This window comes from Podarcis vaucheri (genome assembly GCF_965113315.1).
Source record: "Podarcis vaucheri genome assembly, chromosome: 2".
In the NCBI taxonomy this organism is placed as follows: Eukaryota; Metazoa; Chordata; class Lepidosauria; order Squamata; family Lacertidae; genus Podarcis; species Podarcis vaucheri.
Window position 1 is genome coordinate 76,650,408 of NC_138760.1, and position 25,551 is coordinate 76,675,958.

The window sequence follows — 25,551 nt, forward strand, 5'->3', positions numbered from 1 at the left end:
AATTGTTCTTTATTCTTTTAGGCATTTCCTAAGTTCATCGTTCATTAGATATTTCAGCAGTTCTTTACTTATACTATTGTACTATTTCCCTCACCATGGTCTGTTTAAGTTGATTTTGGTTTTTGATAAATTGACATTTGCTTTTCGTTAGCCTTTCTGTGTGTGTGGTGGGGAGAGAACACAAACACCACCACCAAGTTTGCTCTTGTGGTTGTATGAGAGCAATCCATAAGTCCTTCCCGCCCCCCCCAAAAAGCTGACTTTTCCTTCGATGCGCACTGAGATGGTGTGAATATGAGGCCCTTCCATGTTTTACACTGAAGTACCCATAAACAGCTCTTGAGGGTTCTGGTGATGGAACAGGATGAATCATGCTCTTGGTTTTTTAAAAAAAAGGAGGGGAAGGTTTTATTTGATTTTTATAATAATAATAATAATAATAATAATAATAATAATAATAATAATATGCATCTCTTCTGATTTTTTTTTAAAACCTGGCATGTGACTCAGTATCAGATACGTTGAGTTACATATTACTGTCCTCTGTAAACAATGAAGCATGGGTAAAATATTTGCCTCCTTGCGAAATAAGCATTAGAAATATGACACAATAGAGAATTAGTTTGATGCTGTGAGCCAGGGACTGGCAGAACTTCAGATCTGTTGGGACCTTTCTCCTAGCTTAAGAAGATGCCAAATTGTATCTTGCCAGGACCAGTCACTCAGCCCACCGAAATGTTTTTTTCATTCCCATTTTATGCCCTCTAACTATTTAAATGCTGCAATTTCCCCAGTTGATGAATATTTATACCAATCAAACAACAAACATGTGCTTCAATCCATCAAGAGTTATCAGCACATACAAGCAGCCTTTTCCACACATTGCTGCTGGGGATGTACATCTGGATATGCAATCACCCTTGCATTGCAATACTCATGCAAACTATTTGGATTGTCTGGATATATCTTTGGATGCAGTATTTGTATTCACCTGTCTGGTTGTCCATAACTTCAGCAGGATTAGAACCATGAAGGCTTGCTTCCAATTTTATGGAAAAATAATGATCCACTCAGTGATAACTAGCGATGGCTGGGCATTTTACCTGCAACTAAATGCTTCTGTAAGGATTCTTGCATGGAAGGTAAACAGAAATTGTTTGAGAGGAGGAAACCCACACTTCATTCTTTCTTGAAACTGATTTCAAGCAAATGCCTTAATGCTGCTTGATGTAAACCGTATGCAAAGAGTTAAGCTATTTATTAGATGTGTTGTGTATTATTTCCTAAGAGAGTAGAATATTATTATAGATTTAATAAATAATATGTAGTTAAGTATACCAGCCCACGCTGTAAATTACTATAAACGCTATATTTACTTGTGAATCAGCACGTTTCAAGACAGTGCCTTTAGGAACTACCTGAAAAGGGGGAATATATTATTTGACGATCTTTATGGCACAGGTAATTTTGGACATCTTACTGGAAATGCATGGATACTACAAAAAAAAAATGCAACTTTGTGTCCCCTCCTTCTCTCTGCCCAGCAGGTCAGGGGAGTAGTTTGGAGTAAACAAACCAGCTGGCATGACTAATAATCCAGAAGTTTTGGTACTACAGTAGCTTAGCAGCAAAGCACTTGTTTTTCATGCAGAAGGTCCACACTCTAACAAACTGAGCTATCCAGGCTGAGCTGCTATCAATGGCCAAGCTTCAGTTTCTGGCATCTCCAGGGAGGATTGAATAAGATCCTGTTTAAAATTCTGGAGTAAAACTGCTGCCAGTAAGTGTAAAACTAAGTTAGATGGGCCACTGGTCTTACTTTTTATAAGGCAGCTTCCTATGTAGTCTGACCCTTCTCTTCTCACATGGAGGTGCTTTGAAAAGGAGACTGCTTGATGTGTTGAAGTTTCTTCAGAAGCCAGCACTGGACCAAAGACAACCATATTTCATTTTGAGCTGGGATAGGAATCACAAGTGCTCTGTCAAGCATTGCTCATATGCTTATCAAAATGTGAGCACATTTGTGGACAATGAGTGTTCTGCAAGCAGCAGCCAGTAGAGTAGAGTGGAGATGGGGAAACGTGGGGAGCCATGGCATCACATCCTGTGTTTATGTTTGACAAATTATGAGAGGAGGTAGAGATGCAGGGCTGCTGTTCCCAGTTGCAGCCATGTAACTCCAGTAAAATGAAGCTGTAGGCTTACATTGCATTAATTTTAATTAGTCCCTCAGTCTTCTAGGACAGTCTCTACTATCGTCGGGAAAACCTAGTTTGGTGTTCTCCTTATACTTCAGTGAATTCAGTTTTATGTTGATTTTTAAGGTCTTGACAGCACAATTCTATATATGTTGACTAGAAATAAGTCCAAATGAGTTCAATGGAAATTACTTCCAGGTAAGTGAGTGTAGCATTGCAGCCTGAATTATTTAAATCTCAGTCCCAAACATTTTCACAGGCAAATTTGTTTAAAGTTCCAGAGCACGTTTCCTGCTATGCTGTTGAAATGTTATGGGTTGTGAGATTGTGCTGCCGTATAGATTACTACACCCTTTGCTTAACACTTATTTTGTTGTGTAGCCAGTCCTGAAATCAAGTGATTAGTAATTAACTAATATATTCTTTCCTATTTCTGCTTCCATATTTTTTTGTGCATATTTTTATGCCTATGACTAGATACATATAATTAAGGCTGGAAGAAATCCCAGATACCTAATCATCCAGGCACCTAGAAACTTAATATTGGTGCTTTAAGAGTTTGAAATATTTTTATGCCTTGTTATTAGATAGTAATCCTGCCGGGTTGGATTGTTGTGAATTTATGTTCCTCGTAAAGTGCTTAGTTCATGATAAGCACTCTTGATAATAAGTTATCAATGATGACGATTCCTAGAAATGCGATGAAGTGTTTTTGAAATATGTCATGTTTATTCCCCCCAATTCTTTGAAGAGTCTAGGCTTGTCCTATTGACCTCAGTATGTCTGGTGAGCTCCACTAGAGCTCCTGCAAGCTCACTTTGAATTACCTTGTGCATTATCCAAAATCTTCAGAAAACATTTGGAAGCTCTCACATAATTTCTCCGAGTCTTCTAAGGGCATGGAAGAATGCCTTTGTAGTCCTCAAACATCTCTCCATCAATCTTCCCAAACCACTCACTAACCTACTGCAATAGCAGCAGTGGTGGCGTGCCTGGGGAGAGGAGTCAGTTTCCTCCCTTTTCTGTTGCTCTAACATCGTGGGTAGCAGTGTGCTGGTGCCAAATCCCAGGGGATCATGGGAGATGTAGTTCTCCCATGGGCCTTTGCAGTTGCAGTGGAGCAGCATAAAAGGAGGGAGGGAAAGGAGGAAATAGTCTCCGCTCCCCATGCACCATCGCCCTGCTCCTATCACTGCTTGAAAGATGAATGCAGCAGATGGAAAGAGGAGTGCATTTGGGAGAGTGGAGGCCAGCTGGGAGGGCTTTCAGGGATCACAAGGACTGGCAGAGATGTGCGTGAATCTCTTCTTCACCTTGGATTTTAATCCTAGCCGGATGATAATGTCTAGGGTAGTAAAGTTTGCCTCTCCTTTGAGGTGTTTGTTTTAACAAGGCCTCAGAGGTTTATTTTTGAGCCAGAGGTCAGAGAACTTTGCTGACACCCCAATATATTGAGTCCTAAAAGTTGGCTTATGGAAGAACAGAGTTCCTCTTTTGCAATCCTCTTTTGTTCTTTTATCCCCTGCTTTGAGCCATACCTTCCTGCTAGAGCATTCCCATGAAGCTCAGCTTTGTTGACCTTCTGGCTTATATTGCAACTATTACTTCTGGGCAGTCTTCAGAGAGCTTCCCCACAGAGCTGTTCTTCCATTTTGCTTCCCTTTCATGCTCTGCTGTGTTCAGAACATCTGGGTGTGATGAGGTCCCTTTGAAACTTGGTTTCCACACAAAACATTTCCTCATTTTTATATAATAAAACTGATTTTAAATCAGTGTAACCCCTTGAGATAATACAGTTCGTGCCAATTCACAGTTTATGCCAATACTGAAATGCTTATGGAAATGCAGTTTTGGCGCACTCTTGAATTAAGTGTGGTGGATCTATAGTAGCTGGTGTGATATAATTAAATCTGAAAAATACCCTTGTTGAGAAGAAGCACTACATTACCTTCCTAATGATAGTTGGCAAACTGAAGATAAGTAATCAAGACTTTAAAGTGCTTCTCTACAGTGTATTAGAACCATTCAGTGGTTGCATGAACACTGATAATAAGAACATAATTTAATCCAAATTCCAATTTAATACCTAAAATATATAAGGGTTAGATAGGCCAAACTGGAGGAAGCATTAATGTTTAAGGTGGAGCATGGAAGTGTTCCCCTACTAACTGTGTGACTCTTAAATGGCTAGAGGGAAACATGTTTTCAAAAATTATTATTTTAAAGTGCAATTCAGTACACATTTGGGGTGTAATCCCTCCTTGAATTTAGTAAACATACATAAATTGTAACTTTGAATTTCTTGCAAGTGATGGGCAAATTTTTATTTTGAGTTCATTAATTTATGTTGCATTTTTTGTTCAGATTTGAATGTTAATGTGCTTTTGATAATAAATAAAGCATATTACTTTAATCATACCAATAATTTCATATACTTCTATCATGTCCTTCCCTTTGCTTATATTTTTCAGAGCGAAAACGTTTCCTCACATAAAAGTTATGCCAGCCCCCAGATCATATTGGTTGTAATATGCAGGGTCATGTTTCTTTCACACATTTTTATGGACATGCACATGATGCCATCTCCCAATCACTGACATCTTCTATTGCCCCCCTGGTTCTTCTGTCTTTACTCAGACCCCAGAAAGCCTGACTTTTTCTAGAAGAACTGAATAATAGGGTCGTCTCCACAAGTATAGATGCCTTTGGTGCGCCTCTTCTGCCTTTTAAAAAGGGCAGGGTTTTGATTTGGAAAGTGGAATGTAGGAAAGTACTGTAATTGTTAAATTCTGTACTTGTTAAATTGCTTTTTGAACTGGTTTAGAAGCACAAGTCTGTATAGACACTTCTCATTAAAATCCTCCATTATTCAGGACCAGCCCTTCTATTAGGCAAACTGAAATTCTTGTCTAAGGCAAGTGATTTATTACACTTTATCAGGTGTTGTTTTTTTTTAATGAAAGAGATATAGATATAGCAACATACGGTAACCCAGTAGTTCTATAACTATACCACAGTAATATTGTAGCATTATGCAATTATAGTGCTGTTCCTCTCTTATAGACATAAAAATATTTTAGTGATAATTAAGGATCAATTAAAATAGCAAAAATAGTGCCTTAAAATGGCACCTGCTACAAGTTTATAATGAATATGTTCTGAGCTGTGATAGATTCACTTTGAAAGTGGCTAGAGAGGAGCTTTTCTCCCTCTGTCAAAATGCTAGAAACAGGCGATCCAATTAAGCTGAAAGTACTTCTTGACTTGCATAGTTAAAACCATGGAATTTTCTATCACAAAATTAAACAATAGCCATCAACTTGGAGAGTTTAAAAGGAGTTTAGACAAATTTATGGAGGATAAGGCTGTTGCTGATCATAATGCCTGTATACTATCTCCAGTATCAGAGACAATATGTCTCTGAATATCAGTGGCTGGGGATCGCAGTCAGTACGTTTCCAAGCACAATTCAAAGTGTTGATGCTGACCTTTAAAGCCCTAAATGGCCTCGGCCCAGTATACCTGAAGGAGCGTCTCCACCCCCATCGTTCAATCTGGACACTGAGGTCCAGCGCCGAGGGCCTTCTGGTGGTTCCCTCACTGCGAGAAGCAAAGCTACAGGGAACCAAGCAGAGGGCCTTCTCGGTAGTGGCGCCCGCCCTGTGGAACGCCCTCCCACCAGATGTAAAAGAGATAAACAACTACCTGACATTTAGAAGACATCTGAAGGCAGCCCTGTTTAGGGAAGTTTTTAATGTGTGACATGTTAATGTATTTTTAATCTTTGTTGGAAGCTGCCTAGAGTGGCTGGGGAAACCCAGCCAGATGCTGTGGGGTACAAATAATAGATGATGATGATGATGATGATGATGATGATGATTACTATTGCCTTCATGTCCTGCTGGTGGGCCACCATGGGAACAGAATGCTGGAACAGATAGGTCTTACGTCCTTACGACATGCAGGGGAATAACATGACCCAGGACTTCCATTTTAAGTGACAGCTCTAAGGATATCGTTCTACCATCAGACCGATTTGGTCAACTAAACAAATATATATTGAATAGATTTGGAATGGATAAAGTATTGAGCTGACTTCAGATATGAACTGGTTTAATTAATAGTGATTTGAAAATGACGGCTAACTACCTCCAGACAGGAAACATTTCTTCATATTGCTTTATGCTTACATGAAGAAGAAGAAGAAGAAGATGAAGAAGAGGAAGAGGAGGAGGAGTTTGGATTTGATATCCCGCCTTTCACTCCCCTTCAGGAGTCTCAAAGCGGCTAACATTCTCCTTTCCCTTCCTCCCCCACAACAAACACTCTGTGAGGTGAGTGGGGCTGAGAGACTTCAAAGAAGTGTGACTGGTCCAAGGTCACCCAGCAGCTGCATGTGGAGGAGCAGAGACGCGAACCCGGTTCCCCAGATTATGAGACTACCACTCTTAACCACTACACCACACTGGCTCTCTGAAGAGGAGCAAAAGCAATGAAAGTGTTTTCCATTATGAGAAACCATTTTACAACATAGTAAAACAGAGAGTTATCATAAGTTCTAACATCTTTTGCACAAGCACACACATACACCACACAAACAATTTTAAAAGATAACTTGTCATTTTCATCAACAGTTCCTAATTATTATTATTATTACTATTAGTTTATTTATATATCATACTGGGTTGCCCCAGCCACTTTGGGCTGTTCCCAACAAAAAGTAGTAAAAACACAACAGAGCATCACACACTAAAACCTTCCCTGAATAGGGCTGCCTTCAGATGTCTCTTAAAAATCACATAGCTGTATGTTTGACATCTGCTGGGAGGGAGTTCCATAGGGCAGGTGCCACTACCCAAAAGGCCCTCTGCCTCTACCCCACCACTGAGCCTTTCTGGTAAGCAGCAGTGACACTGCTGCTGTGAGGATGGCACTGTGCTGCCGCTCTGCCTCCCTATTCAGAAGACTTTGTGAACAATCCTTCAGATTATGGGGGAAGACATGGGGCTGCCTTTTCTTATGTCTCTTACAATGTGTAGTTCTGCTGTGAGAGTCACAAGGAATTGTATGGTAGGAACAGCATGCATGCATTAAAGCAATCTACTTGAACAGTATGAAACAGTGTCATTGATGTATTCTAAAGATTTATAGTGCTTATTAAACATTCATGAAGACTGGCCTTGTCAATGCCAAATCTGTGCTAGGAGCAAACAAGATATTTGTGCCTTTGGACACAAACCACTGCATATCTGTGGGTTGGATAAGGTGATATTCCTACGCTGATAATAGCTTCCCTACAGAAAAACAAGTTATACTGCAGGAACATGCAACATGGACAGTAGCTTGTTTTACCGTTAGTATGCCTGGCAGGAATCCATAGGCAGTGGCAACTTCCTATACAAATGGTGGACAAAGGTGGTGTGTGTGTGTCACTGTGGTATTTTTGCAAAGTTTTATTTTGATTTCTCTGTAGGTATCTTCAAATATGCTGAGTAGCCATGTGGTTTTGCTCCTTTCCTTACTTGTCCTCTAGCCATGGATAAGAGAGAGCACCCAGGAGTAAGTCGTTGGATAAATCACATTTGGGATTGGCTCGATATTAACTTGACTCAGAGAAGATCAAGCCTGATTCAAACGTTACGGTTGCAATGGTGGCTGATGTTCCTGTAGTTGGTTCACGTATCATTTGGGCAGCATATGAGTTGTCCAGATAACACATCGCTCCTATCCTGCTTCCTCTTGATCAAAACCACTAATGCTTACATGGGAAACACCCACATTATCTTGTCAAACCATACTCAGATGCTACCAGTGCAATGGGGACCTGACTAGAGGGAAACGACAGATGACTCAGATGCAACTTGAGCATCTGAGTATATTTAAATGAAAGAATGATTGAGCCTGAGGATGGGTAAATGTGTTTCAGCTAACCTTCCCTTGTGGCCATCACACTCTTATGATGGGATTATGGAAAGTATGTTCAAAACCAGTCGCAACAAAATATTGTTTGGCACACACATATTACTGCATTATTTATTTCTGTTTTTGATGTAGTTCTGGTTACACAGGAATTCAAAAAAGTATTTGGGACAAAGCCAACACATTTGATCTACAGGACTGAGCACTGGATGAATAGTGCAGAGTTTTCTGTCAGTGTATGATAGGGAGTTTATAAATATTACTCAGACATGAGAGAATATGAAATTGCAATATAATATCCTGGTGAACCTCAGAAGGTTAAATTCCCAAAAGACCAGGACTATGTTTGATCCTGCCCTAGAAACTGGGAAGAGGATGGGTGAATTTAGATATTTTGGTTTGGAATATTCCTTAATAAGGGAAGCCGGAATGAATGACAATATATATATATACATGCTTGTGTGCTAAAGAAGAGATGTTCTTACAGTCGGCTGACCTATTTTTAAGTTAGAATAGAGAACAAGCAGCAGCTCTTGAAGTCTATTTTAAACACCTTTCCATTTTTTGCAAAATAGAAAAACTGCTGAGAAAAACTATGAGTTCCTTTGCTTGCATGAAGACTTGAGAGTGGTATTGCAAATGACCACACTGCCTTCTCCAGTAGTGGGAATATATCCAGTTGGAACTGAGTATGCCTAATTTCTGTTGGTTCTAATTTTTGTTTATTTTTATTTGTGTAAAAATGTATGCCTCACCCTCCAAGTCCATACGCAATGCTCACTTGACATATAGCCCCACCCCTTTCAGATTATAGCCTTTGGGGAAAAGAAAGGACACGTTTTTAGCTGTTTTGACTTTAAATACAATTGAATCTTGTATTTACAACTTGTTAGATTGCATCTTGAAGAAATATCCATGTCTTGTGGTTTTAAGAATTGGTGGAGGTAAAGATGGAAATCATTTTCTCTAAACATCTATTTACACTTATTTTCTTGCCTTTAACTTTGAATCTCAGGGATTCTCAAATGCATTTCAAAGTATATCCTGAGGAAATAGTCAAGGCAGTTTTGCCTATTATCTTACCTCAATGCTCTGTAACCTGGTTGACATCTGCATTTAATGTGTTTCAGCACACCAAGAAGACCAGATCAATCGGACCCCTCCTTTGGACAGAGAGCAGCTTCCCCATCCCCAAAACCGCCTGCTCAGACCAGCGAAAGCACAAGAGAGATGAGGAGCCATGGGCAGACCCCCCAACAGGCTGATGGGCCAAGGAGGACACTCCAAGTGGACAGCAGGAGCCAGAGAACAGGGCGTTCACCGTCTGTGTCACCGGATCGAGGCAGCACCCCTACCTCACCTTATTCTGTCCCACAAATTGCACCCCTTCCTAGCAGCACACTCTGTCCTATATGCAAGACAACAGAACTCACCTCCTCTCCCAACCAGCCAAACTTCAACACCTGTACACAGTGTCACAACAAGGTCTGCAACCAATGTGGATTCAATCCCAACCCTCACCTGACTGAGGTAATACATAAACTGAACATTTTGATCAAGTTATGGGGCATCATTACTTGATTTCTGTTAATATGTCATAACTCAGGTGAGGGCCTCCTTGCACTGTGTGATATGAAAAGGGGAGTTCAACTTTTGCGGATAGTTATTGAGATCTGAAACACTGAGTGATGTGTGTATGTGATGAAGGTGGGATGAGAATGGTTTAGAGGACTGGGGAACTATAGTGCTTGGAGTAATGTCATGTCATCAAATAGATAATAGGTGCATATGCAACTTTGTTGAGAGCTTGGTTGTGTACACCTGGCTAAACTGCAACTAACTTTTCTAAATGAATTCTGTCAACCAACGCATTTTAGCTCCTTCATCTGATACTATTCTTGAATCTCTTTTTAAGTTTTCTTACAGTGAATCTTTTTCTACCTTTTGCAATAAGAATAAAAGAAAGAGTGAAAGTATGAAAGGGAGGGGAGAAAAAGTGATAGTTTTGCTTCAGTCAACAGGCTTGTTACTAGTTGAAGTTAAAGATAGCTAAAGATTGCTAACACTTACATTAAGCCTGATATACTCAGATTTTTTTGTGTGAATGGGGTTCAGGTAGCTTTGAGGCTTGATGGTTGTGAAATTCAGGAGCACCAGAAGGGAATCTTTCCATTGGCTGTTGAGTAGAATAGGGAATAAAACTAAGCATCTGAAGAGCTCAGATATTATGGTTGTCCAGATTTGGTCCTCTCATGTGACATTTTTAGAGAGTGGTTTTAAATGATGCTTTATTGTGAAATAAATCTGGAGTTGTTACTTATTCATCGTGAGGGATCCATAGATCCTTTCTGAGGTTATCTCTTCTGCTGCAGCGATATCACATTTTCCTAGCATTCATTCTGCAATATTTGGTACTGGGGAAAATCGGTTACAATCTCTTGTGTTGACAAACCTCCCCCGAAATAACTTTGATTTTCTCCTTGTTAGGTATGTGGCAGTCAAAAGACTTGTCTTCAGCCTGCAAACAGGCTAACCAGCTGTAGCAGCTCCCAAATAGTTCTTGGCCACATTCCCTGGACACCAGTCCTTTGATTTGTATGAAAAATACATCAGGGTTGCATAACCAGACTTTGGGCCAAGCTGGACAGTATGTGAACGACATGATTGTAATTCATGTTCCTTAATTCTAACCCCTTAAATTTGATAAGATTAAGTCAGGGTACTCTTAAACTGGGGTACTTCTTACTCTTCTATACTTTAAAACCAATTAAGTATTTCTCTTTGTTCAGGTCTCTAGCGCCTAAATGAGTGGGATAGGATATAGGGTTGGTGAGAGTGCCAATTAATTTTCTAGTCTGGGGAGGTTCTCCTCTGACTCTTATCATCATAATTATTTATTAAATCAATGTTGTGCTTTTGTTATTAAATGGTTTTGCTTGCTGATTGATATATGGTATCTTATTGTACTGTTGCTTGTACTACTTTAATACGCTGCTCACTGCTTGGCGGTGCTTTTCAATTTGCATTGAAAAGCAGCATATAAATAAACTGCATCATCATTTTTATGTTAGTATTTTGCTAAATAGTGTGATAGGAGAGAGGCCACAAGTATTCAAACTATGGCATGCAGGAAGTTTGCGGGTAGTTAACCCCTTTGCTGCACTTCCAACAAATCTAGCATCTCCTGTGCCAAATAGCAGATTTTTTTAAGGGTAGTGGGCTTTGACATGGGGAAGGAGGGACCCACCCTTCACATTGTCTTGATTGTCTCAGTGGCTGCTATTTAATTAAAAAATACCTAAATATATGAAGAGCAGTCACACAAACATAGGTGTATTTCCTTGATATATTATTGTGTGAAGCCCACAGAGCAAATCATTGCATTGCTTTGAATCCTTCAATAGGTGCAAGGGATAATAGAGTGGGCAGAGAATGTGAGGTAAGTTGATCGAGGCAGGGTGGAGTACGCCATTTTGTTAAACTAGTTCAGTATGGTTCGCCCCCACGCCCCTCTGGTCTGAACATGAGTACGATAGCCCAGCTAACAAGATTCTCTAGTTATACAAGTTCCTTATATAATGTTAACTCACTTGAGCATCTCTCAAGCAGGGAGATAACATAATACATTATCCTTCATCTCACAGCCTTTCATTTGTGATTTAAACTGGATGAATTATTTGTTGCAATGTTTTGCTATCTGCCCTTTTTCATTTCAAAATTATTTACATATAATTAAAGATGCATTACCCTAACCACTGTTACTGCTCAACCTCCATTTATTTCAATGGAGTTTGAAATTAATGGAGTTTGTACAGCAGCTGTGCTTGAATTATGTCCTGATTTTGTTAATGCATATTTGCCCGAGTACTTTATGTGAAATATATTTTGCGATGAATGTTCATTATGCTTTTCCATTTAGATAAATGAAACTGACTTTTCTGAATAGTATTAAGCAGTATGGAAAGGTTGGGAATACACAAAAGGATCTATAAATTCAAATGACATACCGTACTTTTCCGTCTATAAGACACCCCCTGTATAAGAAGCCCCCTATTTTGGGGGACTCTAAGAGAATGGGGGAAGATGGCACAGAGTTGTTAAGCTCTTTTTGTGTGGAAGATAGCCCTGAGTTGTTGAGCTTTTTTTGTGGAGGGGGGTTGCTCACCAGCACGTCTCGCAAAATCCGCCTCCCATCTGTCCTTTCGTCGGCAGAAGCTGCCAATTGTCTGCCTAATTGCCGCAGTGTCAGCAAATCAACACCACCCATTGACACAGCAACCAATAACATGCACAATAGCGGATAACAGTCGCGGCAGCAATCAGTCAAACGTTCACCCTATGCACTACCCATGGATAAGATACCCCCCATTTTTTCTGCATTATTTTTTAAGGGAAAAAAAAACTAGTTTTATACACGGAAAAGTACGGTATTTGTCGGCATATTTCATAATTTGCCCATTTTACTTTTTGTTCTAGCAAGTCACAAAACAAATCAGCTTGGAAAACTTCTGCTTCCTTTCTTTGTTATTTAGGAGGATTTATATCAGGGGTGAAAAATCTCTGGCCCTCCAGATTCTGACCATTGGGCTTTCTCACTGGGGCTGATGAGAGCTGCTGTAGCAACCTCTGGAGAGTCACAGGTTCACCCATTTAAATGAAAATTAGCAAAAAAAAAACCCAGCAAATCCAGGCTGGCGAACTATATGAGCGACTATTTTAGATAAAGAAGTAATCCTAATTGTGGAACAGGATGCTTGTGAATTTGAAAGAGACCAATTTGAAGGGCTTGATTATTGTTTATCATGTGAAGTGTTGATGCCACAGAGGATGTTTTGAGCAGCCACACAGAGCAGGCCTCTGATTCCATATTTTGACTGTACAAGCAAATAAGTATGTTAAGCTGCCTTTATCATAAAATGCTTCAAACCTGTTTGTTTGTTTGTTTGTTTAACAAATATACCATCTTTTACCCGCAGGTCTCAGGGCAGTTCACAGAATAAAACCAGAAAATACATAATCAAAATAAAAACAACAACAACCCAATAACTCCCCCCTCCAAAAAAAACTCCACATGTTAAAAAATGCATCAACACTGTAGGCATGTTGAACTGACATCATGTCAACACATGTGTTTATTATTGTAGTTTTAAAGCCACAAAGTAATTTATAGGGCAAACCAGAGACAATATATTGTTATGAATGCAATTTTTGCACACACACACACACACAGACAAACAAACAAACACAGTCACGGGCGGGGGATCTATTAACAATGGTCTCTTCTGGTTTACTACCCTGTAGAGTTGTGATACTTTGAAGAGCAAAAAAAGAGGATGCTATGACGACTCTCGTTTTAAATACAGTGGTGCCTCGCAAGACGAAATTAATTCGTTCTGCGAGTTTTTTCGTCTTGCGGTTTTTTTCGTCTTGCGAAGCACAGTGTCAGAAAAGTTTTGGAAAAGCTTCAAAAATCACCAAAGTCTTCAAAAACCTCAAAAAAGGCTACCACACCGCGTGCTATGAGTTGCTCCTCGAAGTCAAGTCGCAACTGTATTAACGGTTTTAAGAAAAAGGAAACAAGCTTGCAAGACGTTTCCATCTTGCGAAGCAAGCCCATAGGGAAAATCGTCTTGCGAAGCAACTCAAAAAACCAAAAACCCTTTCATTTTGCGAGTTTTCCGTCTTGCAAGGCATTCGTCTTGCGAGGTACCACTGTACCCCTTCTATATGTAGGCTATAGAAGCTGTGATACATTGCTGAGGAGGGCAGGAGAAGAGAAGCGGAAAGCAAGTCTTCAGCCACCAGTTATGTCTATGTCTCATCCAGAAAGTATATCCAGAGACATTTTGGCAAATTTAAAAAATCCACCCGGGCAGATATTTTACCCCAGAAAAAGAGGACATGTCCTGGAAAAAGAGGACACATGGCAACCCTTCTACTCTGTCACTTTACAAGGTGGAAGAATAGTAACTGTTAATATCCAGGGACAGAATGCAAGAGCTAACAATGAAGGAGAAATCATTTTCTGAACAGTAATATATTTCTGTGGTTTCTATTATATAATGTATTTGGGGCAAATCTTCTTCGGATGCCTCTTATAATTCTCACCTTTGCAAATGAATGACTTGGTGTTAAGCCAGAAGGCTATTTTCAGGAAATTCTTTTCCTAAACGTCATTTGTTGAACATTAATAATGCTGTCATTCTTTTAGCTTTCTGATTGACTGACAGGACGAAAGCTTTGCTTCTTGAATTCTTGTTGCCTTTTTCTGAGGTGTAGATAATCTGTAGGCTCTTTTGCTTTTTAGATTCCAGTGAACATTTAGGTGGATAAAACAAAGTTGCTAATTTACAGAATTAGTCCCCTGCCTCCCTCAACATAATATCTCAATAGATTTCATTTGCTTATCTGCTTAAGGCATCATCTGCACTATATGTTTAAAGCAGTACCATACCACTGCTTGTTAGGGGTGCTGAGACCCCTATTCCCCTCGGAAAGCTGCAGTTCTCAATAGTGGTTTTAACAACCAATCTCTCTCCCTTGGGAACTCTGGGAATTGTAGCTCTGTGAGGGCAAGAAGGATCTCCTAACAACTCTCTGAACTACAGTAACTACAGTTCCCAGGATTATTTGGGGGAAGTCATGGTTTTTCAATGTGGTATAGCAGTGCTTTAAATGTGTAGTGTTGATGAGACCATAATAACCAGTGCAGTATATAAAATACATTTTTTCTTGCTCTGAATCATTTATGCATTGTTATGCTTGATGATCCCAGTTATGCTTTTATAAAGTCAGTTTGGATCTCTTTGATTATAATATACTTTTAAAAATACACATGTTGGTCAGGATTCTTGAGTGCAGAAGTTTTGTATTCTACTTTGTTTCTCCCCAAAAAGACTCTAGTGTGGTTCTAATACCATAATTTGTATTTCCTTTGCCCCCTCATCTTCAGTCTTCTGGTGAAAATAATTCTAAATAAAGTACGAGCCTTTCATGTGAGTTAGTTTATACATTTGCAGAATGAGTTTGCAGAAGTAACAAGGAGTAATTGTAAAATTTAGCATTAATTAGGCCACACTGGATTAACACGTCCAATTTAAGAAGCATGCTAACAAGCCAAAGAAAATGGCAGTGTGGAAAAGATTTAGAAACATTTAGGGATCAAGACTATTTAGGCTGTGAGAAAAGGCAGTTAAATGACTACTTGATAACAATCCATTTTCAGATCCTTAAAGGTGACCATAAAGATGATAAAGCACAGTTGTTATCCACTGCTACAATCCACAGGGTTAGAGGCATAGATTTTTGTGGCAACTTTGCTTCAGTTAGGTGGTTAATTGAAAGAACAAGTTTCCTAGATACTTTTGGAACCACCTAAAGGCCAAACTAGAAGCATCTCATGGCCAAGCAGACAGCGGTGCCCCTAAATGCAGGGTTTTAAAACATAAGTTGCCAGCGTAGAGCCCCCAATCCAGAACATGGGGCATAAAGTTTTAAATTATTTCTGCCAGGGAAGAAATAATTCAGATGGGAGTGAGTTTTACTGGTGGTTTTCATGAGTGGGTGGGTGGGTGGGAGAAGCTCCGTCTAAAGCAAATAGGAGTCTCTTTGAGGTTTGAGAAATCATCCTCTACTTTTTCAGCTGATGGTAGGACTAGAAAATTATTGGGATCCTTCCCAAACTTGATTCACTGCTTGTTTGAATAGCTCAGATTCTGTATTCCAGTCTGTGTTAAACACAGTTTAGCAAACTTTTTTTGCATCCATGGAAGTATGATGAGTTGATTTAAATTGTTCCACAAGTGCATGCTTTAAGTGCTGTGTTTACCAGGTTCTCCAATGCCTGATAATTAATCATGATGCTTGAGCATGGATTTGCTTAGGAGTGTTAGCAAGGTTATGAACATCCTTTGACATTGCTTTGCTACTTGGAATGTTGATAATTTAGGGAACTACAAATTAAGTGCAATCTTCAAGGTATTTACACCCACTTGGCATTTAATTTTTCTTTGCATGAGAGGAACCATATTTTCTTTCATTGCTCTGTGCTTAGATAGTTGATTAATCAAGCTATTGCTCATTCTGAACCCAGGTAGGATCTGTTTTCCCAACTATGGTAGCATCACTTTTGAATCATGTCAGGCTTAATTGTTTTAGTTTTGAGAAGAATGCTGCTGACTCTTATATCTGTTCAGTTGAGGCTAGGACCTGAACCAATAGGTTCAAAATACAGGAAAGGAGATTCTGACTAAATATCAGGAAGAGCATTCTGACAGTAAGAGCTGTTTGACAGTGGAACAGACTCCTCTGAGTGCTGGTGGACTCTCCTTCCTTGGAGGTTTTTAAGCAGAGGTTGGATGGCCGTCTGTCATGGAGGATTTAGTTGAGATTCCTGCATTGCAGGGGGCTGGACTAATCACCCCCGGGCCCCTTCCAACTCTATGATTCTATAGCTAGCCATACTAGTTAGTGAATGAAACATCAGCCTTAGATGCAGCCACAGAATGTAAAAAAGAAGAGAACAAAAAGTGACATTTTGGGTGCAGTATAAAGAGGGCTTTTAAATTTTATCTGAACATTTATATCGTTTTCTATAATAAAATCAATGTAAGCTGGTTTAGAATGAAAGTACAATAAAATTGGGGGAGAAACCCAAAAGCAGCACACATAGTCATAAAAACCACATCAACAGCAGAAGAAACAGGGGTGCCACCCATACTGTTGTTTAATATGGACAGTCAGCTTTCTGTACCTTCATTAATTCTCCATTGTCCAGAGGGAGAATGTCATATGGACAATGGAGAATTAATGGAGATTTAGGAAGCTTACTACCCACATTAAACAACAGTATGAATGAACCTGATCTTTTTTAACCATATATTCCTATAGTTGCATATTTTTTCTGAATTTCTTATAAAATTGATTTCAGATCACTTTTTGTGTGATTAATATAATAATAAAAATAATCTGAACCATGCTTGTTAAAATTTGTTTCAAGGATTAAACATCAACTTTGATGTTAGGCCAGGGTTTTGTGTTTCTCTGTGTTATAGCAGTTGACTGCAGCGATGATAGGTTTTTATGCAACTGAAAGTGCTGTTGTATAACTTTTTATTCATTCATATGGGTTTGGAACATCTCTTTCCTTCTGTAAATGGAATAGCATTCACTTTTACAAAATGGCTTTTCTGCCTCCCGCTTCGCTTTGTAGCACATTGTGCTCCACAGAAATCTGCTGCTGGGGGTTAGGGAACTCTCAGGAAAGGATGTTATGGGGTGGGGCTGTAGATAAGAGGGGGGTTGGTTGGTGGAAATCACTCCTTTCCTTGTGTGAATGGAGGAGCAATGTAGATTCAAACTATTGTCTTCTTGATTTGACCTTTGGCCAGTAATTATTTTTTGTTTATATTCAGAATTAACCTACTCTGACATGATGCAGCAAAGAATAATGTTATATATGTGGGCAGAATTTTATCCCCTTAAAAAGCATGGTTTATGGCCTAAGCTTACCTTGATAATGCCCTTCTTCAAATTGATTATACCCTCTTTACATCCTTTATCAAACATTTTGTTAAAAGTTTTTTCTTGGCTGCTGTCCATAGGTAATGAGGAGGCTACCGTGAGCCTGGGTGTGGACAACACATTAAGCCAAACCTTGGCTTAGTTCAGCATGGCAGTAAAAAATGGTCAGGATGAGCAAAGTTGAAGTGAGCTCCTCTGCAGGAGCTCACACATTCGCACCATCTTGGTAAGACATAGTTTGCCTTACCGGTGCTGTAATTATAAACTATAAACCAGTCTGAAAATGTTTGTGAATGGTTTTGTAAGTTATACTAAACCCTTTTCCCATGCTGCGTTGAATTCCAGAGGGCAATATCCGCTAATTGAGATTTCATCTTGTTGCATTTTCATCTTCTTACTCTTTTATTCAAGAAATAAATAAGCATCTGGCTTTCTTTTTATATCTGCTGCAGTATCTGACTTCTAAATATACCTGTTCTTTTAAGTCTTCTCTAATTCGGTATTTATTTTCTGTTCCCTCATTTTCATCATCTCTTTTATTGAGAAGGAACTGCAGGCTAACAAGCCTTTTACATAATGGCATATTTCTCAACTTCATTTCTCTGACTGCAATGCCATACACCCAGATACTTGGCAGTAGGTTTCAGCAGAGCAGGACTGATTTCTAAATAGAGAAGTATAGGATTATGCTATCATTCTATTAAAGAGAAACAACAAGTTATCCCCACTAACACAGTGTACAAATGTTCAGAACCTTTATGTGCTGTTGCTTTATGTGCAAACAGTTCCAATTGCTCCTTCCTCTCCTGCTCTGGTTCCCTCCTCTCATTTACAGAGTGGGGGAGAATAATGAAAGGAGTGTTTTAACTAAACAAAAAGATGAAGCAAGTGCTAATAAAAATGTGTTGGATACATTATTCACAACGAATAAGGCAATTAGTTCTACCGACAGTCCTCTTTAGATTGTGTCATCCACATGTTCTGCCTCCGATAGAAGGAGTGAGCAAGACTAAGCAGGAGTTCTGCAACGTTTAAGAGGTATGATAAACAGTATGGGCGTTTCAGATTGAAACTTTACGCTTTCTTCAAAGGATGTAGGCGTGTGGCTTTCAGTGTGGGAGAGGGAACATGGGGGTGAAAAGTAATTAAAGCAGCAGGTAGCAAAGGCAACAACTTTGGATGTATTAAAAACAGCATGCTTTCGTCTTTGCAATTGCTGCTTTGCCAAGGGCAGCGGGAAGAGCCTTGAACAAGGATAGCCAGATGTGCCAAGATTCCAAATGCATAGTTTTAGGCAGCTGTTGAAGCATGCATTTGTGATATCTGCCATTAGAATTATCTCAGTTGTTTCTAATGAAAAGCAAATTCATATTTGTATCAGCAGAACCCCTAATGTCAACCATTGGCACTAGTGACTTGAGAACTGAAACCTAGGTGGCTTTAACTGACAAACCGCAATATGTTCAGCTGTTTTAAGACTGACTCCATAGCGACAGATTCACAGGTGAGCCAGTGAGATATATATCTGCTCACCATTTAGACACTCTAGTCATTGCAACTAAGTACATTGGCGTAGAATGGTGTGAATCAGAGTTTCTGCAAAGCATACCCACATACATACCTGGATCTGCAAATAGCTGCTTGCACTGTAAATCCACCATCCAGTATTTCTAGTGTTCTGAGGTGCAAAAAAAGAGAGCTCCAGATGCATACTTCAATATAACTTAAAATACTAAGAAATGAAATTTGATTTCTACAAATGCAAAGAAAGCTTACTATATTTTGGGCATGTCCTTTGCAGTACATATTCTCAAATCCTGGATAAAGTTCTTTGTTTCCCCCCAACATACTGTAGCTCTTCAGTGATTTGTTTGTTTTGCTTTTGCAAATCTTGACAGTTTGTAACTTGAAACGTTTCATTTAAAACACTGGGGAAGAAAGAAAATACTCTAAAGGGCACATTACATGAAAATGTACATAACAAAACTCCAGCATTCTGGAGCCCCATAGTGGGGAAATGAACTGCAGTGGGGAGTGGCAGCAGAATAATGTATGGTGGGGAACCAGTTAGACAATGCATCCGTTCCCCCACTCCACATTATGTGGAGATACACATGGCCTACCACTTGTGTGCCAGCGCTGACCATCTTGGATGAAAACATTTGAGGGGCAAAGCCTGGTAGGGTGTCTAATGGCTCATTAAGACAGATTGGTTCCAGCAACCTGAAAGGAGGAAGTAGTCTGATCGTTGTAAATATATTTTTCTTGGGATATAAGAAAAAAAAAAACCTTTTCCATAATCGCTTTTCATTACAAGAAGAAGCTACTGAAGTATTGTTACATGCAGTTGTATGTATCTGTAGCTTGTTCCCCAGAATTCTCACTGAAAATCATTATTCAGTCTTGGTTAAGCTATTACTCTCAGCATATTTTCAATAAGGAGGAATGAGATATTAATACATTCTACAGGTAGAGGCAATTGTCTTACCCTGTGCCTCCATGTCCAGGGCACTAGACTGATTTAAAAGCATCTCTGGCATTGTATTAAGAGAACTAGAGAACTATTTATTTTCCTTACTTCTTGTCTGCGGAACTGAGCTGTTTTTCTTCAAGCTTTCAAAAAAACAGGCAGAGATTAAGTATGTTGAGCCAGCAGAAGTAGTTGTGTTAATGAGCAAAGCTATAAGAGAACAGAAAATCGGGAATTATATTAGGCATCTTAGACTAAAACAGATGACATTTCCAGTTGTATTCACTAGTCATGTCTGAGACATCTGCCTTTATTTCAAAGGAGTGTTAAGTGGACTGTAAAAACAAGAAATTTTAAGTTTTGATTTTGAAATGTCACTTTTATAGGTCCTGTGACTATTTTGAATCAAAAATAAAGCAGGGGTAGTCAACCTAAGGTCTGGGGGCCGGATGCAGCCCAATCGCCTTCTCAATCCGGCCCACGGACGGTCTAGGAATCAGCATGTTTTTACATGAGTAGAATGTGTCCTTTTATTTAAACTGCATCTCTGGGTTATTTGTGGAGCCTGCCTGGTGTTTTTACATGAGTAGAATGTGTGCTTTTATTTAAAATGCATCTCTGGGTTATTTGTGGGGCATAGGAATTTGTTCATTTCCCCCCCAAAAATGGGCCACCGCATGGTCTGAGGGATGGTGGACCGGCCCACAGCTGAAAAAGTTTGCTGACCCCTGGCCTAAAGGATGTAGGTTTGTACTACAAATTTCCATATGAAACCAGTGTGTTCATCTTATTTATTTATATATGTTACATATTTCACAAGATTTATATACCACTTGATTGTATTGCATTTAAGTTTATTACAAAAATGAAATAAAATTATCATTTAAAACATTCAAAAATAGTTAAAGTCCACAATAAGATTAAAATCCAGATTAAAACACATGCCAACATTCTAAAGGGCTGGATGTCAAATATGCAAATACATGGAGTGGCTCTATACTGTGAATGATTGTCTATCTCCACATGAGTCTGTCTGTACTTGGCCATTTGGGCTCTGGTGGGTCACTACTGGATAGTGGGCGTTTTCAATGGTGGAGCCCTGGCTTTGGAACACACTCCCAGAAGATCACCTGGCACCCACTCTGATGTCTTTCTGTCACCAGGCAAAGACCTTTTATTTTCCTGGCGATCTCTTTTGCTTGGATTATATTTTATGTTGCTTTTATAGATTTGCTATTTTTAACATATTTTATGTATTATTTACTTCATATTGTTTTTAATATTTTATGATGAGATGCCCTGATACTTGAAGAGAGTGGAATAAATCTTGACTAATAAATGACAAATAAATAAATACTGAGTGCAGATCTCTCTGCCCCATCATAAAAAGAGCACCTTGTTTCTGACAAAAGGCTAATGTGTTTGGTTGAGGCTGTTAAGGGGGGGGGGAGACAGTGTGAATAAAATTGATTGGGAGCAGATTTCTCCCTCTGCCAAAAGACTAAAACTCGGGGTCATCTAATAAAATTGATTGTTTAAGTCCTTGCACTCTGTGCTTCCAGGAAACAAAACTTTTATAGGCATCTCAGTTAGAAATGCTGCAATGAGGAGGCATAATCTCCAAGTGTCTTGCTGCTGCTATGGGGAATTAATAGTAGTGCATCTTTTTTCTTCCAATTTCTGGTGCATTTTCAAAGGATGTCTCTTTCTGGTTTTAGAGTGTGTCCATAACCTTGGGTCATGGAACGGGTATTTTAAGTAAGTCCAAGCTGAAGTTTCCCTCCTTGTATAAACAGAATTTAAGAAATTAAGCTTGAACCCCTTCACCTCCCAAGACTAGGATGAGTAACTTCTAGTTTGACAAGTAATTTACCATTGGCTTTCTGCCACAACCATGCATATGTGCAGAGAGAAGCACAGTGGACAGTAGAAAGAAATGTTATTCTACCCTGTTTCTTGGCATTTCCTTCACTTCTAATGGATATGATGAATGGTATTCTCTCTCTCTCTCTCTCTCTCTCTCTCTCTCTCTCACAAGCCAGAAACAGTAAACATACCAGCTTTAATGTTGAGCAAAGACGAGATTATTCAGGAACATCTAATGTTCTTATCAGAGTGGCGCAGACACTGCTTGCATCAGTCACGGTTCTGGCCTCTGCATCATAGTCAGCTACAGAGCTCTTCCAATTTAATAGTCACTACCAGGCAGCTAGTAGAAACACTGTCCTGGTAAAGCAGAAGTTCTTGTCGCTGTACATAATTCAACCTTGCAGAAAGAATCAGGATTTATAAAATATATTACCTGAGGGAAGCCTTTTCAAAGAGGGCGAGAAGGAGGATAGACACAGGTAGCAGACGTAGGCAGTGTCTTTGTCCACCTTGCAGTTTTGTTTGCATATTATCATGTGCATATTGGGAGAGGAATCGTTCTTAACAAGAAGATGCTGTGTGGTTTGTCCATATGATGCAATAATTTCCACTACAGAGTGGCTGGCTGTAATCCTTGGAAATGTCACACAGAGTACATTAAGAAGCTCTGCAGGAGACTGAAAATGGTGGCACTCCTGGGTTTACTAAAGCAGCTTGCCCAAGTGAGGCAGCTGGTACACAAATTAATAGGTTTCCCCTGACATAATCTTTTTAGACCCAGTTCTCATGTTACTTAAGCATATGTAGGTTTCGATCTCGGGAGGGATGGGTGTACGGCTTGGCTGTATTGTGTATAAGGAATGGCTGTGTGCACAGTATACCTTCAAAGCACATTTCCCACCTCAAAGAATTCTGAGGGCTGTAGTTTACCCCTCATAGAGTTACAATTCCCAGCAACCTTTAACAAATTACAGTGCTCGTAATTCTTTGAGAGGGGAAATGTGTTTCAGATTTGCTTTAAAAGCATAGTGTATACACAAAGCATCTGTTAGTTGTGATACAGATTTGGATGCCTGCATCACTGTGATTTTTACCTTACTTAAAATATGATTTATTATAAGTCAGCACAAGTTCTGTTTAGGTAAAGCTAACCTAACAACCAGCCTTTATAGGCCTGAACAATTTGGAAAGCAATAAAGAAATTTAATGATATTGATGATACATTATTTAGATCTTTTCCAATCTGATTCAGGCCTAGCTTGGGACCAAAGCAGCCTTACTTTGGTGGAAGACCTCTACCAGGAGCCAGACAAAGAGACTGCATCCCTGTTGGTTTTGCTGGCCTTAGATACCATTGGCTATGACATCCTCCTTGGATTTCTGACTGATTTAGGGTTAGGAAGTACTGTGCTTTGACTGGGTGTTTCCAGAAGGTAGGTGTGGGGCCACAGCCTTATGGGGACCCACAGGATTCTATTCTTTACATCATGCTATTCCATATATGTTATGTACTGAAGTTCTCACCCTGGCCACCAGGGGTATTGTGTATATAGTTTTCACTCAGGTCCACATCAGTTAATTTAGGCGGGAAACCCTGGGTTGTTGTTGTTGTTACAATGTTGACAGCCGGCTGCCTATAAAAGCAGGCCGGCTGAGCAGTTCAGTTCAGTTCAGTTCAGTTCCAGCTTACTTATAAAGAAGAACTTGGAGACATCTCTGTGTCGTCTGCTATGTCCACCCACTTTTTAATATTGGTGACAAAGGTGGGATGGATGGACATCAGAGCACAGCCAGATTCGGACACTCACTGAGTGGAATCACTGAGCTGAAACACTGAGCGAAATCACTGACCAGAACCCAATTCAGAGCTGACCGTACTGGCTAGGGCACTGGGTTCCATCCTTCGCCCTCCACATCACCATCGGAGCCATGGCTTCACTCATGCCTCTACTGCCATTTGTCCCAGCCTTTGAAACATGGGACTCATACCTTTCTCAGTTCAACTGCTATCTCCAAGCAAACGAGCTGACGGAAGGGTCAGAGGAAACTTCTAGCAGGTCATCAGAGGTTTTTGGTGATGTGTCAGCTGGGGATGGAGAAGGAATTTGTTTGTTCCACTTTTTGCAGGTGACCAGCTTGATCTGACATTCCCAAATTTGTTTGTGGATTGGAACACAAATCCCAGTCAGAATACAGTGGTACCTCAGGTACAGACGCTTCAGGTTACAGACGCTTCAGGTTACAGACTCCGCTAACCCAGAAATAGTACCTCGGGTTAAGAACTTTGCTTCAGGATGAGAACAGAAATTGTGCTCCAGCGGTGAGGCGGCAACGGGAGGCCCCATTAGGAAAAGTGGTACCTCAGGTTAAGAACCGTTTCAGGTTAAGAACGTACTTCCAGAACGAATTAAGTTCTTAACCCGACGTACCACTGTACTCACTTCTCCAGATTTTGGATGTTTCAGGGAGCAAAAATTATGCACAGCAACCTGTCATTCATTCATCAGTCATATTATACTAGCCGTTGATAAAAGTAGATAAAGGTTCAATATAAAAGTTTCATCAAACTAATTACATTATAGGGGAAAAATACTAAAATACAATTGTGTGTGAGTGAGGGAGATCTAGAACAATAATATCTCAATTTAAACTGAACCAAACGGATTTGTTATCTGCTTAGGAGTCCCCTACATTAACTGCCCTGATCTTTTCCATTTCTTCCACTTGAGATTTCCTTGCTGCTAAGGCATGCAGCACTGACAATAATTGACAAAAGGGTAAGTCTATTCTAATAAGCAGATGATTTACTAATCAAAATAGGTTATTTAAGCTAGGTTATTTCTCAAGTATTTCCCCTTGACCAATCATATGAGGGATATTTCAGTACATAGTGAATTACATTCTCTGTTTGATTCAAATTACAAATACAAATCCATTGGGAGATAGGAACCTGTTTGTATGTGCCATCCAACATAACAGAAGGCATTATCTGTAAGCATAGTTCAAGAAAAGCAGTACACAAGAGAAATAATGCCAAATCTTCAAGTTATCTAGGTATTTGATGATGCTTTAAAAAAGGGGGGGGGGGGGAGAAAAGCTGGCCAGGGATATCTCAGTATATGCATTGAATTTGCCTGAAGAAGGACTACTAGGAATTCTGTAACTATGCTTTGCACTTTCTCCAGCCTGGTGCTGTTGTTTTTGGGTCTGCTTTTAGTCATATTTTGTAATAGCCAGTTTCCTTTTATACTTTGAATTGTCTTGTGATTTTGTATTCCTTAAAATTAGCCAATTACTATTTAACTGTAATCATAGGCCTTGGATAGGCCTCAGTATGCTTAACCATATGGCCATATTTCATGCTACTTGTATTTTGCTTTTATAAGATAAGTCAAAAAGTTTCCTGTTGCCTAGAAGAGTTGGGGTGGTCATAGCTTAGTAACAGATTTAGCGATTTGGGGAGGGGCATCTTTTCAAAGATCCACATGGGGGTGCAAGGTTGAGGAGGTCAATCAATCCTGCTTTGTTTCCCCAGGATGTCCGTAGGAGCATACTGGGGAAATGTAAATCTGT

General features: G+C 39.6%; 1 protein-coding gene across 4 annotated transcripts in view; it reads left to right on the forward strand.

Annotated features, from left to right (window-relative positions):
• Positions 1-25,551, forward strand: part of BSN (bassoon presynaptic cytomatrix protein) — a 208,085-nt gene that overhangs the window by 15,711 nt on the left and 166,823 nt on the right. For all 4 annotated transcript variants that reach the window (XM_082214464.1, XM_082214463.1, XM_082214466.1 and 1 more), the window contains exon 2: positions 9,248-9,647. In XM_082214464.1, coding sequence (XP_082070590.1) covers positions 9,248-9,647 — 400 coding nt within the window. The remainder of the gene's footprint in view (positions 1-9,247; positions 9,648-25,551) is intronic.